General features: G+C 46.0%; 1 protein-coding gene across 1 annotated transcript in view; it reads left to right on the top strand.

Annotated features, from left to right (window-relative positions):
* Positions 1-25,215, top strand: part of Ctse (cathepsin E) — a 30,861-nt gene extending 5,646 nt beyond the window's left edge. Inside the window, exons 2-10 of the mRNA XM_057770384.1 lie at positions 9,179-9,360; positions 9,925-10,081; positions 10,661-10,778; positions 11,680-11,798; positions 18,492-18,691; positions 20,564-20,686; positions 22,022-22,163; positions 22,261-22,359; positions 24,602-25,215. Coding sequence (XP_057626367.1) covers positions 9,293-9,360; positions 9,925-10,081; positions 10,661-10,778; positions 11,680-11,798; positions 18,492-18,691; positions 20,564-20,686; positions 22,022-22,163; positions 22,261-22,359; positions 24,602-24,766 — 1,191 coding nt within the window. The 5' untranslated portion in view covers positions 9,179-9,292 and the 3' untranslated portion in view covers positions 24,767-25,215. The remainder of the gene's footprint in view (positions 1-9,178; positions 9,361-9,924; positions 10,082-10,660; positions 10,779-11,679; positions 11,799-18,491; positions 18,692-20,563; positions 20,687-22,021; positions 22,164-22,260; positions 22,360-24,601) is intronic.
* The last annotated feature ends 662 nt before the right edge of the window (positions 25,216-25,877 follow it).

Raw genomic sequence — 25,877 nt, 5'->3', positions numbered from 1 at the left:
TGGGACTGTCCTGACACCCAGGTTAAGAGCATTTTTATCTTTGTTTTGACAGGTGGGCTCCTATAGCTTGTAGTGTCTTGGAAGTTGGGAGTTACCAATAACAAGTTTGCACAAAACAAAAATAAAACTATCTTTGACTTGCTGCATTTACTGAAACTGTTACCTTTGAGGTTAGGTACCTCACATGATTTTCTTAAATTTAAATTTAGACTATATATATATATATATATATATAGTGTGTGTGTGTGTGTGTGTGTGTGTTGTGTGTGTGTGTCCTGCCTGGTGCCTGTGAAGGTCAGAAGAGGAAGTTCCAGGCAGTTGTAAGCTACTGCACATAGGTGCTGAGAGCTGAACTCGAGTCCTCCATGCTCTCGGCTGCCGATCAGCTCTTCAGTCTTCGGCCATATGGTCTAGGCAAGGCTCTTAACTGACTTTGAGGAGACACTGAATAGCAGGCTGGCGCTGGCTGCTATTAGAAGCGCTATGAATCAGAGCCTTGCAAACGGTGATTCTGTTCCCTTCCCTGCCCCACCTCAGAGTCCCAGAACCAAATGTCAAAGGGAGCTACATAAAGCATGTGTTTCCTGATAGGGTTTTATTTTTATTTATTTACTTGTTTTTGAAATAAGGTCACACTACAAAGCCCTGGCCGTCCTGGAACTCAAACGTAGACCGGGTACATTTGTTTTAAGTCTCCAAGCCCGAAAGATCAGTAGTGAATTAATTTGTGTCTCATCCTGGTTGAACAGAATCATCTTTATTTGACATCAAACTCATTGAGAAGAAATAATGACTTCGGGGTATTTAAATTAATCTTCCAGAGAGCTGGAACAAGAAATTCTAACACATTTGGAAAATTTATCTTCATGGGCCTTCATAGTAGCCACCAGCAGACACTTAAAGAAATATAGGTATGACCTGCTGGGGGAATAGGTGTAGGGTAGGCGTACAGTTGCCTTTGACCTAACAGCCTGAACTGAGAAACACCCTGCAGGCTCGGTGTGCTTTGGAGAGGGAACAGGCTATCAGAGCCATAAAGAGGGGCTCTGAGGGCTGCCCAGCTTTGATGAGCAGCTGCCAGGCAGGCTCAGTGAGCAGGCTGCCGGGCTGCTGAAGGACAAGGGACTCCATGCCAATCTTCTCAGCGGATATCAGGGCTCTCTAGTTAGCCTTGTTATCCATTGTCAAGGACAGCCCAGCAAGGATCTACCCTGCAAGCCACCTCCTGAGTGAGCAGCCACCATAAACCCCCAGTCCTTGAAAATGAACTTGAGATTTTTCTGCCCACCATGCAGCATAGACCATGCTGTCAGAATGTGGTGCCCAGTACATTCTATGAAATTAGGAACATGAGGAAGCAGTAGATTTCAGACTTGGTTTCTTTTTCTCTTTCTCGGTATTAGGGACTGAACCTAGGACGCTGGGCATAATTGGTAAGCACTCAGCCACTGAGCCAGATTCCTAAGCCTCTTTTCCATTTTCTCTTTGGATACAGAGTCTGATTAAGTCACCAGTAGGCCTTGATCTTTTCATATTCCTGTCTCGGCTCTGCAAAAAGTTGGATTACCAGCTTGCAGCACCAGGTTGTTATTGCTTATAAAATGTGTATGTGTGTGTGTGTGTGTGAGAGAGAGAGAGAGAGAGAGAGAGAGAGAGAGAGAGAGAGAGAGAGAGAGAGAGAGATGGGGGCAGCGCACACTCACGTCACAGTGCTTGTGTGGAGGTCAGAGGGTAATGTGAGGGAATCAGTTCTTTCCTTATACTATGTGGGACCCTGGAATTGAACTTAGGTTCCCAGACTAAGCAGCGACCACTTTTACCTATTCAACTACCTCATAAGCCTACAACTTTACTTTTTTGCTGTTTAACAAATTCTTATTTAGAAAATCTTCCTCTAACTCTAGTGGTAAGGAAGTAAGAACTAAGCTTCCAAAATAACCAAGTGCGACCCCCCCAACAATAGTAGGGCCATGAATTGTAAAGGGTTTCTTTGTCTTTCAGAGGTGGAAAGTTCCTTGTCCCAGGCTGCTTAGTAAATGAAGCCATGTACTATAGTAAGAGGAAAACTTAGATTTTTTTTTCCTTCCAGATACTTTATTTCATTTGTAATATTTTCAACCTTGTTCCAATTACTGGTGAAGTTCTACTTATTTCTCATTGGTTTATCTCCATGTTAACCCTTCTTTTTTTATTAATTAATTAATTAATTTAATTATTAAAGATTTCTGCCTCTTCCCCGCCACCACCTCCCATTCCCCCCCCCCTTCCCCAATCAAGTCTTCCTCCCTCCTCACCCCAAAGAGCAAGCAGGTTTCCCTGCCCTGTGGGAGGTCCAAGGACCACCCACCTCCATCCAGGTCTATTAAGGTGAGCATCCAAACTACCTAGGCTCCCACAAAGCCATTACATGCAATAGGATCAAAAACCCATTGCCATTGTTCTTCAGTTCTCAGTAGTCCTCATTGTCTGTTATGTTCAGCGAGTCCCGTTTTGTCCCATGCTTTTTCAGACCCTGGCCAGCTGGCCTTGGTGAGTTCCTGATAGAACATCCCCATTGCCTCAGTGTGTGGGTGCACCCCTCGCGGTCCTGAGTTCCTTGCTCGTGCTTTCTCTCCTTCTGCTCCTCCTTTGGATCATGCAAGCAGAAAACTTAGATTTGAGTTTGGACCCTGTACCGCTCACAAAGTGGTATGGCTATTGGGATTTCTGAACCTCGATTTCTTCATTTGGAAAAGTAGAGGAAACAATGCCTACTGTACAGGGCTACTATGAAAATATATCTAACTATCAAAACTTCACACAGACACTGTGATAGCCTAGACATTCCACCAGAGATAACTCCCCTCCCAAACACTAGAACTATGGGATAAAGGCATTTGCTGCCAAGCCTGATTGATGGCTTCAGTTTGATCCTTGGTACCCACATAGTGAAAGGAGAAAACCAACTCCCTCAAGTTGTCCTCAGACCTCTACCAACATGCAATGGTATGCATGCACGCTCGCGTGCGCACACACACACACACACACAGAGAGAGAGAGAGAGAGAGAGAGAGAGAGAGAGATTAATTAAAAGAATAACAACAAGCTATCTAGGTGACCAAGTGAGTACTCCAGGTTACTGGCCTTTCTTTATGGGGTGTAGAAGGAGGAGTCTAGTTACTAAGGAGTGTGCCACAGATAATTTTGATTGACAACTTCAGTTACATAAAGCCTTTGCGCATTGTGCTATCTCTTTTCATAATGCATCTGATTTTAATTATATGCATGTCCAATTATGCATAAATACAAGAAGGTAAATAATGTTTCCCTGAAAGTTCACTCAGAGGGCCCAATTTGCCTTCTCCCATGTGAACCTCAAATCAGTCCATACCAGATCAGTCTCTGTCATTCATATACTGGAATATTCTTGAATGAAAACAAACTTATTCCATTGTTCTGAGTGGGGTGTACTTGCAGTTTAATGCAGGCGGGGTCCTAAGGTGCATTGTTAGAAGAGGAATGTGTATATAGTCCAAGCCAAGCGGAGTTCCAAGTTGTTAAACTATTCCCTATGCTTTCCTGCCTCAGGACTCGTGTGTGGGGGGGTACTAAATTTTAACATATTTTTCATCTTATATTTTATATAAATGGTACCATACTCACATTCTGCTTCACTTTTTCAATTGAGCAATGTATCCAAGGGGTTTTGTTGAAGTGGGAGTGGCGGGGCTGCGTCCCCGGCACCCGGCCGCCCGCATGGCTTTACCCAAAATAATTACACGGAAACTGTATTCTTTTAAACACTGCCTGGCCCATTAGTTCCAGCCTCTTATTGGCTAGCTCTTACATATTGATCTAACCCATTTCTAATATTCTGTGTAGCACCATGATCTGGCTTACCAGGAAAGATCTTAACCAGCATCTGTCTGGAGTGGGAGAATCATGGCGACTGCCTGACTCGGCTTCTTTCTCCCAGCATTCTGTTCTGTTTACTCCTCCTACCTAATTTTCTGTCCTATTAAAGGCCAACCAGTTTTTTTTTTATTAATTAACAAATGAAAGCAACAGATAGACAAATGACCTTAACCAATAGACAGATGACCCTTCTCCATCAGGGTTTCCTAGCAGAGCCATTTCATTATGGCCCCAAAGCATTTCATTCAGAGATATTATCACTGAACCATCTCTTACTACCAGAAGTCTCTACGCTCTCGGTCATAAATGTTCTGTGTACACAGCCTTGAACTTGCAGCGCTTTGGCAGCGCAGTGCTGGGCATCAGTAAGACAAACTGTAGGTGTCCTCCCTAATCCTAGTCTCCTTCATCCTTTCTGATCCACAGCACATCCTTTGGGCTCTAACTACAAAGCAGTTCTCTGCACCCTGCTTCTGGCCTGGTCCGCCATGTGCACCCCACGCCCAGCTACTGTTGTCTCTCACATGACATACACATGACCACACTTGTCTGAGTCACTGTTTTATTGCTGTGAAGAGACACCGTGACCAAGTTAACTTAGAAAAGAGAATCATTTAGTTGGGGGCTTGCTTGCAGTTTCAGAAAGAGAGTTCATGATCATCATGACCGGAAGCATGGTGGCAGGCAGGTGTGGTGCTGGAGCGGTAGCTGAGAAGTCACACCTTGACCCACAGGCCTCAGACAGAGAGAGCAAGGCTGGACCTAGTGTAGGCTCTTGTCTTTAAGAGTTCATTCTGAGGGCAGTCTGCCTTATCACAAATGACCCATTTGACCTTTTAGGGAAAAGTCGCACACACACCCTCAGTGACACACCTCTTCCAACAAGTCCACTGTATCCAGACATTTCTCTCCCGCTGCCAATTCCCAAATAACCACTCTGAGGCTTAATATTAATTACAAACTCTTTGGCCAATGACTCAGGCTCCTTACTGGCCAGCTCTCTATATAAATTAACCCATTTCTAATAATCTGCACATCGCCACATGCCCTGTGGCTTACCGGCAATGCTCCGGCATTTTACTCCTCCAGCAGCTGCTGGTCTCTCTCTCAACCCCACCCTTCTTTATCTGACTTTCTGCTTGCATTTCCCGTCTGGCTATATTCTGCCCTGCCATAGGCCATGGCAGCTTCATGATTAACCAATGGCAATAAAACATTCACAGCAAGCAGAGGGGCATCCCACATCAGTCCACACCTAACCCTTCCTAAACAGTCCATCAGCTAGGGACCAGATATTTAGATACATGAGCCGTGGGGGCCATTCTCTTTCAAACTACCACAGTATTTAAGTCTAGTCAGACACCCCTGAGGTTCTTCCACGTGAATTATGCCTACTGAGGAAGAGATCTCTTGGGGCCTTGGTGCTCCTTTTTCTGGAATTATATCGAGACTGACTGTGCACCCCAATCTGTGCACCTGAAGCCTGCTAAGACCTCTATTTGGAGGTTTTTCCACAGGGAAGTTGTTGAATCTAATCAGATATGTGACTCAGTGTCTTGGAATAGACATAATCTTAACTTTTTTTTTGTATTTGATTTCCTCCTACGGACTGCCCCCCCTCTTCCTGTTTGATCTGGCTGGCCTGGAACTTCCAATGTAGACCAGGCTGGTCTCAAACTCATAGTGGACCTCAGATCTCTGCCTCCCCAGCATTGATATTATGCAGGTGTGCCCCTCCATGCCCCCTCCCACAGACTTTCTCTTTTATAGTTGAAGAATCTGAAACTCGAAACATACCGATGGTATCACAAGCCGTGGTAGGACTCAAACCCTGCTTTGCCTGCATTCGAGTATATAAGCTAGTATCAGTCACTGTGCGTGAAATCCCCATGGTACCTGCGCCCTCTGCTGGCAATACTGTGCAGTGTCTGGTGTAGAAGCCAACTGGTGGTGGCTGTAAAAATAGCTCATATTGACAGAGTTGGTGACATGGTGAAATTCTGGGGGTGTCAGAGTCTTCCAGTTTCCCGTGGAGTGAGAATAGGAGGCTTAAAAAAAAGCAAAGATAACGAATCTGTGTGGGAAATAAGCGGTGCAAAGTTCTCTCTGCACCAAGCAGATGTTTTGATGGAATAGAAGCTTTATTTTTCATAGTTTAGTCAGAGAGGAGTGCAAGTGTCATTTTGAAGACCAGACAGAAAAACATAGAAAAACATACAAAGAACAAACAAACTTCTAAGAACATGCACTGAGAACATTTCTTGCCTCACCATGAGCCTTTTTTTCTTCCAAGCCTAGACAACCATCGGCCATGGCAGAAGCAAGTCCCTCCCCTCTTTAGCTGCTCCACTTCCTTCTTTCAGGAAGAAGCTTTAGACCATAAGACCCTGTAGATGATTCAGTACAGCGTCCTGGTTAGGAATCTCAACTTTAAAGTCAGGCAAGCCTGGGTTTGGATGCTAGTTACAGCGCTATATAGGAGCCACCCTGTGTCTCCGTCTCCTTATATGTGACATGGCTTTAAATATTCTTTAAGGATCGGTGTGAGGTGTGAAGAAATACATCAAAGCCCTTTAATACAGTGTCTGAGACACAGCTACGCCCTCCCCAGTGTCCCTTCTGTCATCATTCAGTCCAGCCTCTTTATCTTGTAGACAAGGGAATGAGGTTCTGAGAGAAGCGACTTCTATGGCCAGATGGCCAGTTAAGGCAAAACCAAGGGGATCCAGGCTTCGTTGCCCCATCTCTCCTTGCTTGGCCACATGTGGCACCGTGCATTTTTCTTCATTCCTCAACTCTGAGCAGAAAGAGGTTGGGACATTTTCCCAACGGGTTGCCATGGTCATTTTGAGCTGATGCTATCGCCAGAGCCAGGGACAGCGTATCCTGGAAGGCAGCTCCATGCCCTCAAGAGCCAGTTCTTATCCCACACTGGCCGTGTGCCTTGTGCTGGGAACTAACTTCCACACAGCACTGTGCAGCTGACCACTGTCATTATTTTATCTTGTGCAATCTGAAGATGTAGAAAAAGAAGCCAATTAGGGAGTGTCATCACCAACAGTTTTCCCACGTTCTGGAAAGTGTCAAACCTTTGCATCCAACCAGGCTCCACCCCCACATCCCTGGAGAGCCTTCTTTTCAAGGCCCCTGCCTTAGACAGGGTACTATTGCTGTGAAGAGACACCATGACCACGGCAGCTCTTATAGAGAAAACATTTCATTGCGGTGGCTCACTTACAGTTTCGGGGGGGTTACTCCATTGCCATCAGGATAGGGAGCAAGGCAGTGTGCAGGCAGACATGGTGCTGGAGCTGAGAATGTTACATCTCGCAGGCAACAGGAAGTCAACTGACTGTCACACTAAGGGAATCTTGAGCAAAAAAGACCTTAAAGTCCACCCCCACAGTGACACGCTTCATCCAACAAGGCCACCCCTCCTAATAGTGTCACTCCCTCTGGGGACCATTTTCTTTCAAGCCACAACAGCCTCTTTGCAAGCGCTGAGAGAACAGATTACTGCTTGTGCTGTGGCCTCTGCCCTCACGCCGCTCTTCCTCTGCCTTTCCCCAGAGATCACACACATAGCCACCCATACGTCCAGGGGCTTTTGTTCCCAGAGAGAGTTCACACCGTCCGTAACAAAGGTTCACAGTTACTTTCCATTTCAGCCTGGGAGGAGTCACTGACACACAGCAAGGACAATGGCGTGCAGTTCCTGGTGTTTCCAGAGAAAGGTCTCAGACATGGGCCAGCCTTACCCTCTACATTTGGTAACCAGACAGGGAGAGGTCTGGAGATGGAAAAGGAGTGAGGGTTCAGTTATACTAGCATCAATAGCTCAGTGATAGCATATAGAAGGAGCCCTGGACTAATAGTCAAGAGCCCTAGCTCTGCCCTGACGAGCTGTGCCCTCCTCTGGGACCACGCTCTCATTCGCTGTGCAAGTGAGTCGGCCTTGAGGACCTGGACGAAATCTGCCAGCGTGAGGCTTGTGCCCAGATCCTGCACGCAGGATGGATTAAGCTGTTTCCAATGCACCTAACTCCAAAACCCCAGAAGACAACACTGAGGTGTCTGGTCGGGCAACTGTGGGCAGTCATGACAGAGCTTGGTTCCGGGAGGAGAGACCCAGACTCCCAGCCCTCCTGCAGCAGGCTGCTCTTTGGGGAACAGACAGGCCCCTCTCCCTGTGAGAGGCCAGAGGACAGGCTCCCAGGAAATGAGTAAATCCCAGAGAGGCACGGTTGCTTTAGGGTCGTGGGCCAGCTGCTTCTGTTTCTGTTCTCGTTCCTCCTCATTTTTTGGATGTCTCCTGAACGTTTTGGAAAGCTGAAAGGCAAGGCCCTGGTACTTTGCCAGAACATCAGGTGGTAAGAGCAGAGCTAACCTAAGCCAGGCACCCTAACTCCTGCGCCCTGACCAGTGCTTCCTGGAGAAGCCAGCACCTGTGACAGTAGTGATGGCCGTTCCCGTCCAGCTCAGAGGCCATCACCTGGAAGTCCCAGTTACAGAGGCTTTTTATTCCCACCACCCCCACCTCTCTTAAGTCAGGAAAGCTGGCCCCTACATTCTAGAGAGAGGCACCCACAGGAGAGGCTGACAGTAAGAAAATTTGAGTTTTCAACTTCAAGGATCACAAGAAAATAGATGTTGCTCAAGCCACTGGATTGTGACACATTACTATGGCAGCCCTGGTGTGCCGACACAGGCTTGCTCCAGACCCTGCCCCTCCATGGCTGCCTCTGCACCCTCTTCTATACAGACCACAGCCCCAGACTCATCAAGTGCTTGGAACCAAAAAAATCAAACCACACAAATCCAAAGCCAAACTTTTCCATCTCAGGGCTTTTGGGGAGTACTGGTTTTGCTCTGAGAAGAACAACTTGCCTAGGGAGCCTCTAAAGAAACGAAGAGAGAATAAGAAATATAGGGGCGAAAGCCTGGCTGATATTCTGAGATACAGTCAGGCCCACATAGGGCGTTTCAGTTTCTGCCCTTTAGGGGTCTTCAACTTGAACACTCACACTCGTAGTAGCAGTTCAACAGAGTGGGACCCTCGTTCTGCAACATTTGCATCCTTAGACAGTTAACACAGGATTACTTAAAGCCAGTGTAGGCTGTCCAAAGACCCTGGGAGAAGCTGAGACAGGAATTCCCCTCATTTTCAGAGGGTACACACACACACACACACACACACGTACGCTTTACCCTTAGCTCTCCTATTCCACACACTGTTTACTCTGGGCATGGCTATTGACTCCAGACCTTATCATTGGGTCCTCAGACTGGGCAGGGCAGGTCTGGGCACCAGGAAGAGCTGGTGCCCCTGCCTGTGCTCCAGAAGAAAAGAAGAGGGAAGAGAGAAGCAGAGAGAGAGGGAAACTGCTGCCTGGCCACAATGAAATCTCTCCTTGTGCTCCTGCTGGTGATCCTGGACCTGGGACTGGTCCATGGGGCTATGCACAGGTAAGGCACTGCCTCCAGCACTGAGTTCAGCTTAGGCATCCCACAACCCAGTTCCGGGTTGTCCTGGGGGAGGAAGGCTAATGAGGAAATAAAAAGAAGAAATTGGGGTCTTATGGGAATCCCTGGTGTTCCCCAGGCAATGCCAGGCCTCTCCTTCCAGTGGAGGTGCCTACTTCAGTTCAATGGACTCCCCTCTGTTACTTGAAAGAATGCCCTAGAGCTGTGGTTTGTAACCCCAAGCCTTCAAATGCTTTCTCAAGGGGGACTGAACACTGCTATCCACAGAGCCCTCCATCCCTTTACGTCAGCCCTTTCTGGAGTCAGATATAACTGCAGACTGTGTCCTAGCTCCCGTTCCCTGGAAGATCTCAAAGGGCTAGCGCCCAGGAAAGAGGGCCACTTCTGCCCAGGTTCTGAGTCCACAAGACAGAGAAGGCCTGCTTCTGGCCACACCCTGGCCTTGAAGGCCCCCTCCTGGGCCTTACTGCAGTCGGACTCTGAACTGATACATGGAAATGGGGGGTGGAAGCAGAACTTCCCCCTCATGCCACACTTTTTCCCCAGGGTGCCCCTCAGACGGCATCAGTCCGTCCGGAAGAAGCTGCGGGCCCAAGGCCTGCTCTCAGACTTCTGGAAGTCCCAGAACTTGGACATGATCCAGTTCAGCGAGTCTTGTAAAATGGACCAGAGTACCAATGAGCCCCTCATCAACTACCTGGATGTAAGATGTCTTGGGTTGAAGCCTGGGGACACTGGGAGTAGGGAGGAAGGCTGGGCCCCTAGCAGGGACCAGTGCTGCCTAGGTGACGTCAAGTGCCAGACATGGATGACTCAGATGGGTAGTCCCGTAGTCTCTGTGAACTCTGTAAAGGAGGCGTCAGATGGCCCAGTGTGCATGGCTTTCTTTAAGAGGAAAGAGATAAGGATGACATGTACCCAAGGGGAAAGCCCCTACTGTGTGCTCAACTGGGCATTTAGCTAGTTACGTCTTTAGACAAAGAAAGTACTTGATTCCCTACATCCCCAGTTCCCTGATCCCTAAAATGGAGGCATTCCTGTCTCCCCTGCCTTGCTCACAATGACGTCAGGAAACTCAGGATAATAAGAAAAGGGAACCAAGTTTCCTAAACTATCCGCAGTGCCCTCCCTCACGGCCCCTGCTCTGTTCCTTCCATCCTGTGTTCCCAGCCTTGCCTCTTTAAGCTTGGGCAGACTGTAGTCCGTGGCACTTGGGGCTATAATCACAAACAAGGCTTTTCCTCCCATCCCCTCATCCTCTCCATCTCTCCCCTCCCTGTAGATGGAGTACTTCGGCACTATCTCCATTGGCACTCCGCCACAGAACTTCACCGTCATCTTTGACACTGGCTCCTCTAACCTCTGGGTCCCTTCTGTTTACTGCACCAGCCCAGCATGCAGTAAGTGGGCTGTAGTGGTGGGAACCATTTCTTGGAGACTAAGGTGGTATTTTGAGGGGTGGAAAGATTCAGTTCCCTCCACTGGTCCTTCCTGCCGTGCCAACTTCCTCCTCTCCCCTTTCTTCATTTGGCATGGCTGGGCCAGGGGCAGAGATGAAAGGCATCTACTAGTCAAGATAACTTTCATACTAGTTAGAATTAATGGAGAGAAAATGAGCCATTAGAAAAGAAATCATTGACTTGGTGACTCACTTCCTTTGGAACACCCAAAGGAACACGTGAGAAGGTTCTTTTGGTTTGTATCTGAACAGGTAGGTCGGTTGAGTTCTAAGGAAGACTGTACACCTACTTCAAGGAGGCCCTGATGGCCTGGCTCCCATGCAGGTGTGGCTGGTGGCCCACAGTGGCTTGGGTGTGTCCATTTGCCCAGAGGTAACATAGGGGTGAGGGAGACATTGGGAACAGAAGCCCTACACAGAGAAGGCTCGTTCAGTGTGGGACACATCCCAAGGGTGGAAGCTCTTCGGAACCTGAAACTAGACATCTGCAAAGCTGGGCAAAGAGTTGGGAATAATTCCCTAGAGGGGTAACTGGTCACCCCAAGCTTCCTCTGAAGGCCGGGCTAGGCCCCATAACTAATGGCTGAGACGGCTGCTGGCTCCAGGTAAACGGGGCTTATCTTGTGTCTATGAGGTCACTGTGAGCAACCAGATTTGCCCAGGGACAAATATTTGGTCCCTGGTTGGGACACACCTGGTTGGGCTAGAGAGGACACAGTAGCTCACTAGTAAAAAGCCATGGCAAGCCTTCCCAAGAGCTCCCATCTTCCACTTATCGTGGGGAGCCACTCTGTCTCTCTGGGGCAGGGATCGAAGCAGTGAGCAGAATTCTTGTTTTCCAGAGACACACCCGGTCTTCCACCCGTCCCAGTCCAGCACATATGAGGAGGTAGGGAATCGTTTCTTCATCCAGTATGGTACTGGGAGCCTGACAGGAATCATCGGAGCTGACCAAGTTTCTGTGAGTGCCAATCTTCCATCGTTACTCTCTTGCCCAGGAACTAGGCACAGGGTAGTGGCATATGGCTCAGAGGTCTCAGGGGCACAATTTCAGATCTGCCTCAGGAGGAGATAGACAAGGTTGGCTTCTAGGGCGAGGGAGCAATTCTACCCACCCGAGATGGGACAGCGGTCAGTCTTTCCATCTCTGAGCTCTAGAGAGCAGCATGGGGCTGCCTTCGGGAAACAAGGGTCAGGGCACAGGACCTGGTGTTAGGGCTGGGTCACCAGTCCCTGAGTACTAAAAGGAGATGACAGAAGGCTGTCATCTTGAAAGAAAAAAAAGAAGTGCAGACCAGTGAGCAAGCAGGGCTCCATCAGTGAAACGGGAAGGTATGAGGCAGATATCCAACCACAGAGAAGAATGCAGATGTTAATCAAAGTCCCAAGGTCTAGCAGCCACTCCTTGAACACAGCAAACCCTGACCCAACCCCCACCCCCACCGAAAGTCCTACAGGTCCCTAATCTGTGGGAATCAGAGAACCAGGGGAGTCATGCCCCTGCCTGGATACTTTATGCAAGTGTGTGGGCTTAGGCCTTGGAAGGAACAGAGGCTGACCGACCCCAGTGGTCGTCACCCCAGTTCTAGCATGATCCCAAGGTCAGTGGAGCCCAGTCCTCATCAACATCCCTTCAACAACTTGAGCACGGGACATACAATTAAGTGGGAAAACGTGAAAAATAAACCAGCAGGAGACTCTTTTTCCACTGCCCCACCCCATTAAAAAATCTCTCTGAACTCTTACGAATTGTGAGGGGTTTAGATACTCCACTGAGCAGGTCGTCAGGTAAGATAAAGCAGAGTGAATGTATTACTAGCCTTAATTATTTTTTTTTTTAGGATACTAAGTCTTCTTAAAATATGTTTAAGAAGACTGGAGAAATGGTTCAGTGGTTAGGAGCACTGGTTATTCTTCTAGAAGACCAGGGTTCAATTCTCAGCACCCATGCGACAGTTCACAACTGTCTGTAACTCCAGTTCTGGGGGACCCAGCACCCCTACACAGGCATGCGTGCAGGCAAACCATCAACATACATAAAATTAAATTAAATCACTAAATTTTTGAAAAATGTTTAAATAAAGTCAGATGTGGTGGCACACATGATTCCAGGGATTGGGAGGCGGAGGCAGATGGATCTCTGAGTTTGAGGCCAACCTGGTCTCCATAGAGAGATTCAGGCCAGCCAGGGCTAGTGAAACCCTGTCTCAAAATTAGAAAAAAAAAAAGTGTCAGTAACATTTTATCAGAAAATGCTTTTATGTAAAGTATTATATAGATAAAGCAGAACTCTCTATTAGAGTTGTATGTGCAGATATGAATGTTTATTGTATGTATATGTTGCAGTATAAATAAGCACTTAGAAGGCTGCATTCCAAACTGATCACTGTAATAACTCTGGAAAGCAGGGGAGGGACTGAGGTCCTGGGAGGCAGGTTCTAGCATACACACAGCACAGAACAGGGAGCAGCCAAGCCACAGCAGCCCCAGCTCCAGAGGCCCCTCCTTGTGCACTTCCGGCTCTGTCAGTTCCTGCTTCAGTGCAGGCCTTCACTGGAGTTCGACACTTATTTGGGCCGACAACCAGCTCCCACATAGAGACACGGAGACTTACTATTAATTACAAATGCTCAGCCATAGCTTACGCTTGTCCCACTAGTTCTTATAACTTACTTTAACCTGATTCTCTTCATCTACATTTTGCCTCAAGGCTTTTACCTTTCTTTCATTCTGTATGTCCTACTTTCCTGCTTTCTCCATGTCTGACTGGCATCTCCCTGTCATCTCCTTTTCCTTCTTCCTCAAGCCTAAATTCCTCCTCCTACTCACTCTCCCTGGCTGGAAGTTCTGCCTATACCTCCTTGCTCTCTATTGGTCATTAAGCTTTTTATTAGACCAATCAGGTGTCTTAGGCAGGCAAGGTAAAAACAGCAACACATCTTTCCATAATTAAACAAATGCAACATATATCTTTCCATAGTTAAACAAATGTAACATATCTTTACATAATTAAATAAATATTCTGCAACATAAACAAATGCAACACATCCTTGCATAGTTAAACAAATATTCTGCAACATTTCATTGAGCATAAAGGCTTGGGCAGCAAAGGGAGAGAATGAGCCCACAGGTTCCAGTTGGCGTCTCTCCCACATGACACATCTTCCCTCTGCTGCCACATCTGTAGCCCTCAGGCTGCAAGCCTAGGCTAGAAACCACTTTCCTAAGTGCACTCTCCGACTGGCTTCTGCAACTGTGTAAAGCCAAATATCAAAAACCACATACATATGTAATATATAAGTATACAGTTAATGCAGTTAATGTAGTCCTTAAAGGGACAGTTACAGCCTGAAACGCATATATGAGAAAAACCAGTGATCTAAGCTGTTGTTTTGAGTCACAAACCCTAAGAAGAACAAGTCACTAATAAACAGGAGCAAACCAAGCCCAAACAAAAGGGAAGGAAAGAAAATAGAGAAGGACAGGACATCCGTGAAATAGGAAATCCACTCTGGAAACAAGATCAACAATGGCACAAATTAACTGCAAAGGGAAACCAGACTGGCAGCCCTTGGCATGACTAATCCAGAAAAATGAAAGAAACCTAGCAATATTAGAAATGAAAAGGGATACTATTAAGGATCTTGTCACCCTCAAAACAAGATATCAAAATTGTCTTATATTGATAAGACTTATAATCCTATTAAATTATTTAAATTATCAAAACTGATGCAATAAGTAGAAAATATTAAATGTTTACTCTATTATTAAAACAAAACAAAAAAAAACCTCCCCACAAAGAAAACTCTGGGCCTATTTTCCTGAGAATTGATAGACTTACTTCATAACTTATTTAATGAAAACAGAACAACTTTAATAACAAAACTTGAAAACATTATTATAATCACTAGAACATGCCAGACATCATGGCATAGGTTTTTAATCCCTGAGCTCAGGAGGCAGAGGCAGGCAGATCTCTGTGAGTGTCAATTCAGTCTGGTCTACATAGAGAGTTGTAGGGACAAGCAAGGCTACATAGTGAGACCCTGTCTCAATCTATCAGTCAGTCAATCAAAAAGCTAGAACTAAAGGCTAGGGATACAGGTCAGTGTGCACAGTGCTTGCCTGGCATACACAAAGCCCAGAATTTGATCCCCAGGACCACTTAAACTGGACAAGATGACACACACGTGTAATCCCAGCACTCAGGAGCCAGAAGCAAAAGGATCAGAAGGTTAAGGTTTCCTCTGTTACGTAGTAAGTTTTATGCTAGCCTGGAATATATGAGATCCTGTCTCAAAGCAAACAAACAAAACAAAATGAATTAGAGTTATACCCTTTCTCCATGGATGTCCAAGTTCTCGTGTTATGCAGTTGGATATGTCTGAGACAGCTCTCACTGTGAGCCAAATCTAACCTGGAACTCGTCATCCTCTGGCTGAGTGCTGAGTTGTTACCTGTTGAGTGTTGAGAGTTCAGGCAAATGCCACCATGCCCAAATAGATGCCAAAGTCCTAAAGGAAAGAAATGAACAAATAAATTTGTGGGGGTCCTAAATGCCAACCGAGAGTCATTTCCTCCTAGGCATTTTCCATCAGAGAGAATAAAAACAAAAAAAGATCAATACAAACATCTGGATGGGCAAAATTCAAGATGTAGACATAACTTAAAAATAAACTCTTAGAAAACCATGAATATAAAGTAACTTCCTTAATCTCTTAAAGAATGCCCACAAGCCAGTCATGGGGATGCGTGTGGGAGGCTGGAGAGGAAGAACGCAAGCTTGAGGGTAACTTGTGCTCCTCAGGAGCCCACAGCAGAGCTTATAGTTGGAACTGAGTTTCTGCGGGGTTTGGAGATTCTCCCTGAGATTTGTAATGAGTCACAGCACTCCTTGTGTTCAGCACTGAGCTGAAGACCATCGCCAATGCAGCAAGACAAGAAAAAAGAGACTAAGGGTTTAAGGTTTGAAACGACAAAAGATCACTGTCACATCAGCACATAAGAAGATTTTTAGCTTGTTTTTAATTTTATTTATTTGTTTTTATTTTTGATATTATAATATAATTCCATAATTTCTTTCTTCTTTTTTCTTTCTCCAAACCCTCCCATATATCCTCCCAGCTCTCTTTCAAATTCATGACCTCCTTTTTCGTTAAATGTTGTTACATACATATGTATGTATGAACATATTCCTAGATACATAATAACAATCTGCTCTATCTGTATAATGTTACTTGTTTTGGGGGGATGACCATTTGGTATTGAATAACCAAATGGATGTGTTCTTTCCTGGGAAAGAATATTTCTCCCATTCTCAACCTTCCTTTGCTGCCTGTAGTTCTTTGCCTAGGGTTGAGGTCCCACTCACGAGAGCATGTCTGTAGGCGTCATCCTTGGTCAACCCATGTTTACACAGTTGTATTGGTGAGGCCTTATGGGTGTAGCTTCTGACCTTCTTAAGAGACACAGTCCACTGCAAACTCCCCCTGCCTCTGGCTCTTACAGTCTGGCCCCTCTTCACAATGACCCTTGAGCCTTTTGTGCGGGAGTTGTATTGTTGTATTGGAACTGTGTCCCACATCTCTCAATTTTGATTGGTTGTGACATCTCTGCCTGTTTCAAAGAGAAGTTTCGTTGATGAGAGTTGAGGATTACAGTTATCAGCGGGGTATAAGGACCAATACCTAGAATGTAGTTAGGGTTTTGTTGCTTTAGTAGTGGCAGTTGTAGGTTTTCTCTAAGACCCATTTCTTCCATAGCACTGAGGAGTTGGCTAGGATTTCAATACCAGAACTTTCTCTGTAGGCCAGAATGGCCTCAAACTCACAGAGATCCACCTGCCTTCTGAGTGCTGGAATTAAAGGTGTGTGCCATCACAAATAGCAGCATGACAAAGTTCTACATGTAGGAAATCTAAAAATATCTTCAGTATATTGAGATGAACAAGGAAATCTACCAACATTTCTAGAAAAGGTAAACGTACAAAAATCATTTGGGTCTCTATGTCACAGTGAAGACAAATGAAAAACAGGTCTTCAAAACCGTATTTATGATTCCATCAAAAATAGCTTACCTTTAACAAATATGAGAAATCTCTATCCTAAAAAAATACATCATTACTGTATGAAATTAAAACATTTATGTAAATTGAAAGAAGAGCCATGCCTGTAGAAAGACTCACTTTGATAATGAAGTCAAAATCTCTGAGATGATTTATAGATCCAGTATCACCCCTATCAAAACAGTAATGATTTGTGTTAGAAACTGATAAGTTGGTTCTAACACGTAGATGAATGTAATGGAACATACCAAAATAATCTTGATTAATAAAAACATTTCTGAGGTATTATAAAGCCACAATTCAGACTGCCGTATTGGTATAGGCTAAGAAAAAAAGAGACAAATGTACCAAGATGTATGAAAAATCCAAAACCCCCCCGCCAATAACCTCACTCATATTTAGCATTTTACTGTGCATGTAAAGGATAACACTGTTTTTAAAAAATGATATGGCACTTAGATATACAGAAAAAATTAATCTTTTAGCTTTGCCATATGCTGCCAGGCTTTAGGTAGATTATAGATCTAAACGCAAGATGTAAAAGAATAAAGAGCATAGAAGAAAACTCGGGAAAATGTCCCTACGACTGTGAAAAAGAAAATCCCTAAGGCATGCTATAAAAAACTAATAATGAAGCAAAAATTAATAAAATTAACTGCATTAAAATTCATATCTTGTTCATCAAAAACAGCAAAAGGCATCACTGATGGGGAAAACCTTGTGGTTTCCAGCAGAGAGCTTGGCTCCAAAATATACCACCAAACAACAGAAGCAGGCATTCCTAAGAGAAGCTACCTAAAAAGTCAATTAATTGTTGTAAAATGCAGTTAAAATCTCAGTGTAACCCTCTGCGTATCTACTAAAAACCAACACGGAAGAGGCAGGCTGTAGAAAGTTTTAATGAGGATGTGGTCCAATTGGGACTCTCAGAGTTCCAGTAATGGAAACATTGGTATCACAATTTTGGAAGACTCCAGGACCTTTGCTCAGAGAGAATACTTATAAACCCTGAAAGGTTTGCTCCAATGGAAATATGTACATGTGTTCACCAAAGGAAGTGCATACAGAGCACATTAGTGATAATCAAACACAGGAAGCAGCCCAGATGTCCATCCATGGCATATGGCATGGTAACATATTCATACCTGGAGTGCTAATGAGAATAAAAACATTGTAAGAGCATGTAGCAAGCACAGTGCTAAGGAACAGAAGCATAATTCCATTTATGTAAGATTAAAGGCATAAACAAAACCAGTGTTGCTTTGAAGAAGAATCACTCTGGAGGAGGGATACAGTGATTGGCAGGGTACAGGAACAGCATGGCTGGGTCTTTGCAATGTTCTGCCTGGTCTAGGGAGGATTACATGGGTATGTGTGGACTGTTATTAAAATAGACACTCATCTTTTCTGCATTTTTTTGTATTTTGATTTTTAAAGTCACATGAAGAAATTATATTAGTGGAATTATAGTCAAAACTTTTGTGCCTATTTGCCAAGGAAAGCCGAGAAAGGACGAATTAGCTTGAATCGGAATGGGGATCCAGGAGTCTGGGACCCTCGTCCGTGAACGTTGTGTCATTCTACCTTCAGGTGGGAGGACTGACTGTGCAGGACCAGCAGTTCGGAGAAAGCGTCAAGGAGCCCGGGCAGACCTTTGTGAATGCCGAGTTTGATGGGATTCTGGGCCTAGGATACCCCTCATTGGCTGCTGGAGGGGTAACCCCAGTGTTTGACAACATGATGGCCCAGAACCTCGTGGATCTGCCCATATTTTCTGTCTACTTGAGCAGGTGAGGCCAGTCAATCCCTCTCCCCCCTAGATCAGGTCAGTGATGACCACGGGCAGATAGCCTGTGCACAAGGCTTCTCAGGTCTAAGACCCATGACTCTCTCGAATCTCTTGCTTGACCTGTGATATATGATCTTGAGCAAAACACTTAAACTCTCTGGATTTTGAGGAAATGTGGTTTGCCTCATAAAGGAGTTATGACAAGAAAGAAGCGAACTGTCACTGTGAATTGAATCCGTGCACCCTTGAGATTGGCTAATGATTTATATGATCAATAAATACCAAGGTCCTGCTACATGCCACATATGATGGTAGACACCAAAGCACATGAAACACGGACCATCTCTGTGGTTGGGAGATGGGGAGAATTAACCAGTAAGATAATACTAAAAATAAGTTGTACTTTAATGGCTGTGTATAACCACACAGAAGAATATGGCTTGGCCTTGGAAAGGATGCAGTATGGAGCTAGTCTTTCTCTTTCTTACCGAGTTCACGCGAGACCCTGAGTTCAATCTCCCACACCTCACAATTTTTTTCTCACATGTGTTAGAGCATAGATCAAGCTTCAAGACTTAGGCTAAGCAAAATAAGCCAGCCACCAAAGGGACAGATAAGGATTCCACTTACAAGAAGTGCCTAGAATTGAATTCATAGACAGAAAGTACAGTGGTGGTTGTCATGGGTTGGGAGGATGGGAAGGGGGCGTCTCCTTTAACAAGACTCAGTTCTGCATGGTGAAAATGTTTGGGAACTTGACTTCACGGTAATGAAAATCTGAACTACACACTCAAAACTGGCTAAGATGGTTAATTTAGAACTATATTGCCACAAGTTCTAAAAATCCATACACTACAGTTGGGAAGAGCGAGACGCTCACTGTCCCCTCACCCTTTCCTGGGATGCTCACCTCACTTTCCTCCCTAAGAGAAAGATTTACCTTTCCCACTCTGAGCTGGCCCGAACTCACCATGCTCCAATGTAAGTCCCCTTTCTCTGTCCCCTTCCACAAGAAGAGTTCTGAATTTGCTCTCTTGGGCTGTGTTGTGTCTCCAGAGTGACTGCAGTTGAGACCGGAAGGGACTTAGATCAAGGCACACTGTCAGGGCTCCTGTCTCCCTTTGCATTGTTTTGTGTCCCAGGGCCTCCATTTCCTCAAGCAAATACAAGGTTGATGTGAGAATTTCACAAGATCAGGTGGTGGGAGTTGTAGAACCCAGGATTCATGCAGGCCAAGCAAGTGTTCTACCCCTTAGTTACATCCCCAGCTCCCACTAAATGTAAAATTCCTGCAGATATATGCTCCTTCTCCACACCACCCTGTCCTTCAGGCTTTGTGTCTTTCTTCTCTCTCCTTTTCCTCCTAGAAATGCCCCTCTTCCCCAAAGCCTACTAAATCCCAGCATATAACTTAAGAAATAACTACCAAAGAAAATGAACCAATAGTCAAGCTCTAATAAGACATATTGCTTTCAAATTACCCTTGCCTCCTTAACAAAGAGGAGTGAGCATTATGGGAACTCCTGGCACCGCAACATTCCTAGCAGGGAAGATACTCCCAGAAAAGGTATTTTGGGGGTGCCCTAAGTTGCATCCTCAGTGTCTGCACACCCAGGATGGTCCTAACCTTGAACCTGCAGTTCTGATGCTCCCTACCTCCTAAACTTTTTATCCAAGAAGCAGGGAATATTCACAGAGCATTGGACAGAGTTGTTCTTCTCTTTGGTCCCCAAAGGCTCAAGCTGCCTAGGAGTTTCTGCTACCTAGGTACCAGATGTGAGTGCCCAGACATGCAACAGAGGGCCCTCACTGGCCATCCGGCACGGTGTTTCCAGAGGCCCTTCTTTGACAATTTGTCTATCTCTCTATGCAGTGACCCACAAGGTGGCTCAGGCAGTGAGCTGACTTTCGGAGGCTATGACCCCTCTCATTTCTCTGGGATCCTCAATTGGATTCCAGTCACCAAACAAGGTTACTGGCAGATTGCGCTGGATGGGTGAGTATCATCCATGTAGTAGCCATGGCTGAACAGAAAAACTCACGACAGCCACGACTCAAACTGGATTAACTGAGTGACAGTAGAGTAGGTGCTGGGAACCTGACATCTAGACTGGAGGTGTGGAAACAGACAGGAAGGACTAGAGAAGTGGCTTCCTTCTGTATACATTTAGCAGGCCTCCTTCTAACTCACGCAGCTAACTGCCCTGTGTTCATGCAGCCTTAATTAATGCACGAGGCAGGGGCTGAGAGACATGGGCATTGCAAGGGTGATTTGGACTCAGGTTTTTGCTTTCTTGATGCCTGCATGGAAGATGAGATGTGGTCCCAAATTGCCACCGCACAAAGTGGATGTGGTCAGTGCTCCAAGAGTCTAGGATGGCCGGCCGGCCGGCAAATAGAGTGAGACTTCTCTGTCTGAAGACTGTGCAGGGGGTGTGGAGGCAGGGGCTATGAAATGGAGCCTTGAAATCCACACATGAGCATGGAGCTAATGGGAAAGTAGGGTTACACCCCTGTTACATGGCCAGCACCGTGCTAGGTGAGGTAGGAGCTCAGGGCAGAGCAATCTAGTTTCTGCTCCTAAGATGCTCTGGATAAAAAGTAAAAGAGATCCAATGCTCACTAGGGAATCTGTTTTTTTTTTGTTTGTTTGTTTGTTTTTTGTTTGTTTTGGAAACACGATCTTGCTATGTAGCACCAGCCGGCCTGGGATTCTCAGGATATTGTCACCTCAGCCTCCTACATGTGAGAGTTGCTTGCAATTGTCCCCACCATGCCCAGAATCAAAACAGAGTACAATGGAAAAATACAAGAATGTATTTCAGCGTGTGTGTGTGTGTGTGTGTGTGTGTGTGTGTGTGTGTGTGTTTGGTCAAGAAGTAAATATATCTCCTACTGTGAATCTCAGTTAAAAAAGCAAGTTGAGTCAGGTATAATGGATCATGCCTATAATTCCAGTACTCATGAGACTGAGACAGGAGGATGGATTGCTAGGAGCTTGGAAGTCATCTGGACAGAGTGAAACCCTGTCTTTAAAAAGAAGCAATTTAGCCGGGCAGTGGTGGCGCACGCCTTTAATCCCAGCACTCGGGAGGCAGAGGCAGGCAGATCTCTGTGAGTTCGAGGCCAGCCTGGTCTACAGAGTGCGTTTCAGAACAGCCATGGCTATACAGAGAGACCCTGTCTCATACAAACAAATATGCTAATTGGAAAACATTCTTGTGGTAGGAAACACCAAAGCAGACACCATTATTGTGTCCCGATGTGGTAAAGGGCCCCCCCCTCAAGGAGCAGGTGCTAACCATGGGACTACGGGGCCCCTTGTCCTCAGAATCCTAGTGGGAAACACAGTGATGTTCTGCTCTGAGGGCTGCCAAGCCATTGTGGACACAGGGACCTCCCTCCTCACTGGCCCCTCCCACAAGATCAAAGAGCTTCAAGAGGCCATTGGAGCCACACCCGTGGATGGAGAAGTAAGTGTCTACCCAGGGTGGGGTTGGTGTCGGAGCCGGAGAGCCCATCCTTCTCTGGGGAGAGAGCTGCCTCTGAGTTGATTCCTCTCTGTTTTAGTATGCTGTGAATTGTGCCAACCTCAACACGATGCCAAATGTCGCCTTCCTCATCAACGGGGTTTCATATACCCTCAGCCCAAATGCCTACATCCTGCCGGTAAGGGTTGTTTCCTTATTCTGTGAGTCACAGTGTCCTCCCCATGTGCCTGTCACTTCCCCCTTCACGGCGACTCCAAGTTCCCTCCCACCTAGTGCAGTTCTGATGTGGCATTTTCTCTGAGAGGGACCAAGTTGCCTGTGGTAGAAACTCCTGGGCTTGCTTCTAGTTCTCAGTTCTGCCATGGGGCAGCAGCTGTTTAGGTAGAAGACATTTAAGGGAGATTTTTTGATGTTGCCATGAGGAATTGATCAACAAACACATCAATCCTCTGCACCGCCCTCGTGCAACTGGAGATGTTATTATCCTGATTTATAGGGGAGATGCTGAGGCTCTCAGAGCTAAAAAAAATAAATGGCTCATAAATGACTGCTGGGTCTGGAGAGATGGCTCAGCAGTTAAGAGCACTTGCTCCTCCTCCAGAGGACCATAGTTGGCTTGCTTGCACCCACTTCGTGTGGCTCCTAAACCACATGAAACTTCAGCTCCAAGAAATCCAAGGCCCTCTTCTAATCCTGTGTGTGCCCAGATACATACTACACACAGATACATAAATAGAAAAAATTTAAGGAGTGATTAAAAAAGAAGAAGATATGAGCTGTTTTTGGAGGGGCAACATTCTGATTAATTTTCTTTCTCAAGCCAAAATGTGTCTTTCATTGCAATGACTCCCAATTCTGCGGGTGAGGTAGAATGAAAACCTGGATGTTTTGGAAACCTATAGTTACTTCACGTCTCCTGGACCTGGTTTTTGATGTTGCACTTCTTGGGAAACACACTTTAATGTGCTGATCTTTAACCAGAATCACTCATGCCATCAATGACTGTGCACATAAAGGTGCTAAGGCAGCATGACCTTCCCTTTATGCTCCAAAGCATAGCTTCATGGTAAGCCTCCTAGGTTCTTGGGGCATTCTTGGAAGCTCTTGGGAGAGCCTCTGCAGACAGCATGCTGAGAACAAACCACATGGTGAGACTGTGCCCTGCTCACCAGTTTCCATCCTCATCGCCGTGTTACTAAGTGTTTCTTTTGGACCCCAGAACTTAGTGAATGGAATGTAGTTCTACAGCAGTGGCTCTCTTAGTCTTAGTGAATGCAATGCAGTTCCGTGGCAGTGGCTTTCCTAATCTTAGTGGATAGGATGCAGTTCTGTGACAATGGTTTTCTTAGTCTTAGCAGATAGGGTGCAGTTATGCAATAGTGGCTTTCAAGGACTTGACATTAATCCTCCAACTAGACTCCTCTGGATCCTGGCAGATGTCTAGTACCTACACTCCTCTACTTTTACCCAACAAGAGGCTTCGCTTATACTCATACCCAACATGGTAATAGGGTCCTTTCCTGTCAGATTTCAATCAGGGCCGTCTTAGTACATGGAGGATGCTGAAACGACTTGGAATTTTATCCTCATCCTCTCAGAGAGTTTTGACTTACTCCACCTCCTCATCAACAACTTTGAGTTTCAGATGGTTGTTGGGAAAACCACACCTGCCTGGGAGAAAACAAATCTTTGCTAAACTGAAAAATAAGATTGGGGGCCAGGAGTGGTGGTGCATGCCTACAAGCCCAGCACTCAGGAGACAGAGGCGGGCTAGTGGATTTTAGAAAACATGAGTTACATAGTGTCTAAAAGAAAAGGAAGACTGGGGGAGATTAGGCTCCCTTCATAGAACAATGGATGTGAGCTTGCCTTTTGTCTAAGAAAGTCCACTCAAATGAACAACGGATGTGAGCTTGCCTTTTGTCTAAGAAAGTCCACTCAAATGAACAACGGATGTGTGCTTGCCTTTTGTCTAAGAAAGTCCACTCAGATGCTGCTTCCTCAGATGCCAAGAAGGAAGTGGTGATGGCTAGTCACAGAGTTGTTTCTCTCCCTTATAAAAATCAAGTTGAGTTCTTCTTGAAACCAAAGAAGATTGGATTTAAACCAATGTGTTCTATGCCAAACCTTTTCGCAATAGGTCTCTGTGTTTCCAGTTATAAACTGATCAGGGTACGGCTGTAAAGACACACAGTTCTCAGGATTGCAGCACACACATGAGTGAACCGAGCCAACACACAACTGTACTGAGCAAGCTGGAACATGGGATTGAAATGATTGACGAACCCACCAACCACAGTGGTGGCTCTCACCAGCCGTCTCAGGCCATTTGGTGCCAGCCAGCACCACCACTCGGCACAGCTCCCAGGACTGTGTTCCTCGTCCCCTTTCTGCTACTAATTGCTTCTTTTGGACCCTAGGACTTCGTGGATGGGATGCAGTTCTGCGGCAGCGGCTTTCAAGGACTTGACATTCCGCCACCAGCTGGGCCCCTCTGGATCCTGGGGGATGTCTTCATTAGACAGTTCTACACAGTCTTTGATCGTGGAAATAACCAAGTGGGGCTGGCCCCCACCGTCCCCTAAATGGGGACGTATGTCTATGTACGGATACCTGATACCTCTTTAGCCTGTTAGATCTCTTTATACCTATACAAAAGTCAGTTCCCACAGGATGCAGCCATCCCAGAGTATTCAGACCAAAGAAAGCTTAAGAGCACACACACAGCCTCCCCACACTGCACACACACACCACCTCCACCACCACCGTGAGGAAAAAATGAAGTTCCGTCTGTAGTCTTCATTGCTTTTTGTCGACTTTCTATTATGGAACTCTCCAAAGATATATACAAGGATATGTGATGGCAAAGTAAACTCTGCACTGCTACCCCACTTCACAGCCCGTCCACATGTGGTCTGGCCTCTACACCACTTCACAGCCCGTCCACATGTGGTCGGGCCTCTACCCTCTCTACCCCACTTCACAGCCCATCCAAACGTGGTCGGGCCTCTACCCCACTTCACAGCCGTCCACACGTGGTCAGGCCTCTACCCCCTCTACCCCACTTCACAGCCCATCCACACGTGGTCGGGCCTCTACCCCCTCTACCCCACTTCACAGCCCGTCCACACATGGTCTGGCCTCTACCCCCTCTACCCCACTTCACAGTCCATCCACATGTGGTCAGGCCTCCACCCCCTCTACCGCACTTCACAGCCTGTCCACACATGGTCAGGTCTCTACCCCCTCTACCCCACTTCACAGCCCGTCCACACATGGTCTGGCCTCTACTCCACTTCACAGCCCGTCCACATGTGGTCTGGCCTCTACCCCACTTCACAACCCATCCTCACATGGTTGGCACCTCTATCTTCTCTCCCTTTGGCTCCACACATCTAAATTCTAAGCACTGTATCATTTTATCTAATGTCTAATATCCTTAAAAGTGAAATTTAAACATCTCTCACTCGCTCATAAATGTGTCTCTGTTTTTACAGTTGATTTATTTGTATCAGGATTCAAACCAGATCCATAACTGGAGGAAAAAACCATAAATTGCATTCATTTGAAATGTCCCTTAAAGTCTCTTTTCTTCTACAGAATTTTCCATTTTCAGAATTTTGCTAATTACAACCAGGACATGGTGGTACATGCCTATAATTTAGCACTCTGGAAGCTGAGGCAGGAGGATCACTT

This window comes from Chionomys nivalis, chromosome 5 (genome assembly GCF_950005125.1).
Source record: "Chionomys nivalis chromosome 5, mChiNiv1.1, whole genome shotgun sequence".
Taxonomy (NCBI): domain Eukaryota; kingdom Metazoa; phylum Chordata; class Mammalia; order Rodentia; family Cricetidae; genus Chionomys; species Chionomys nivalis.
This window is presented reverse-complemented; position numbering and strand designations above follow the sequence as displayed.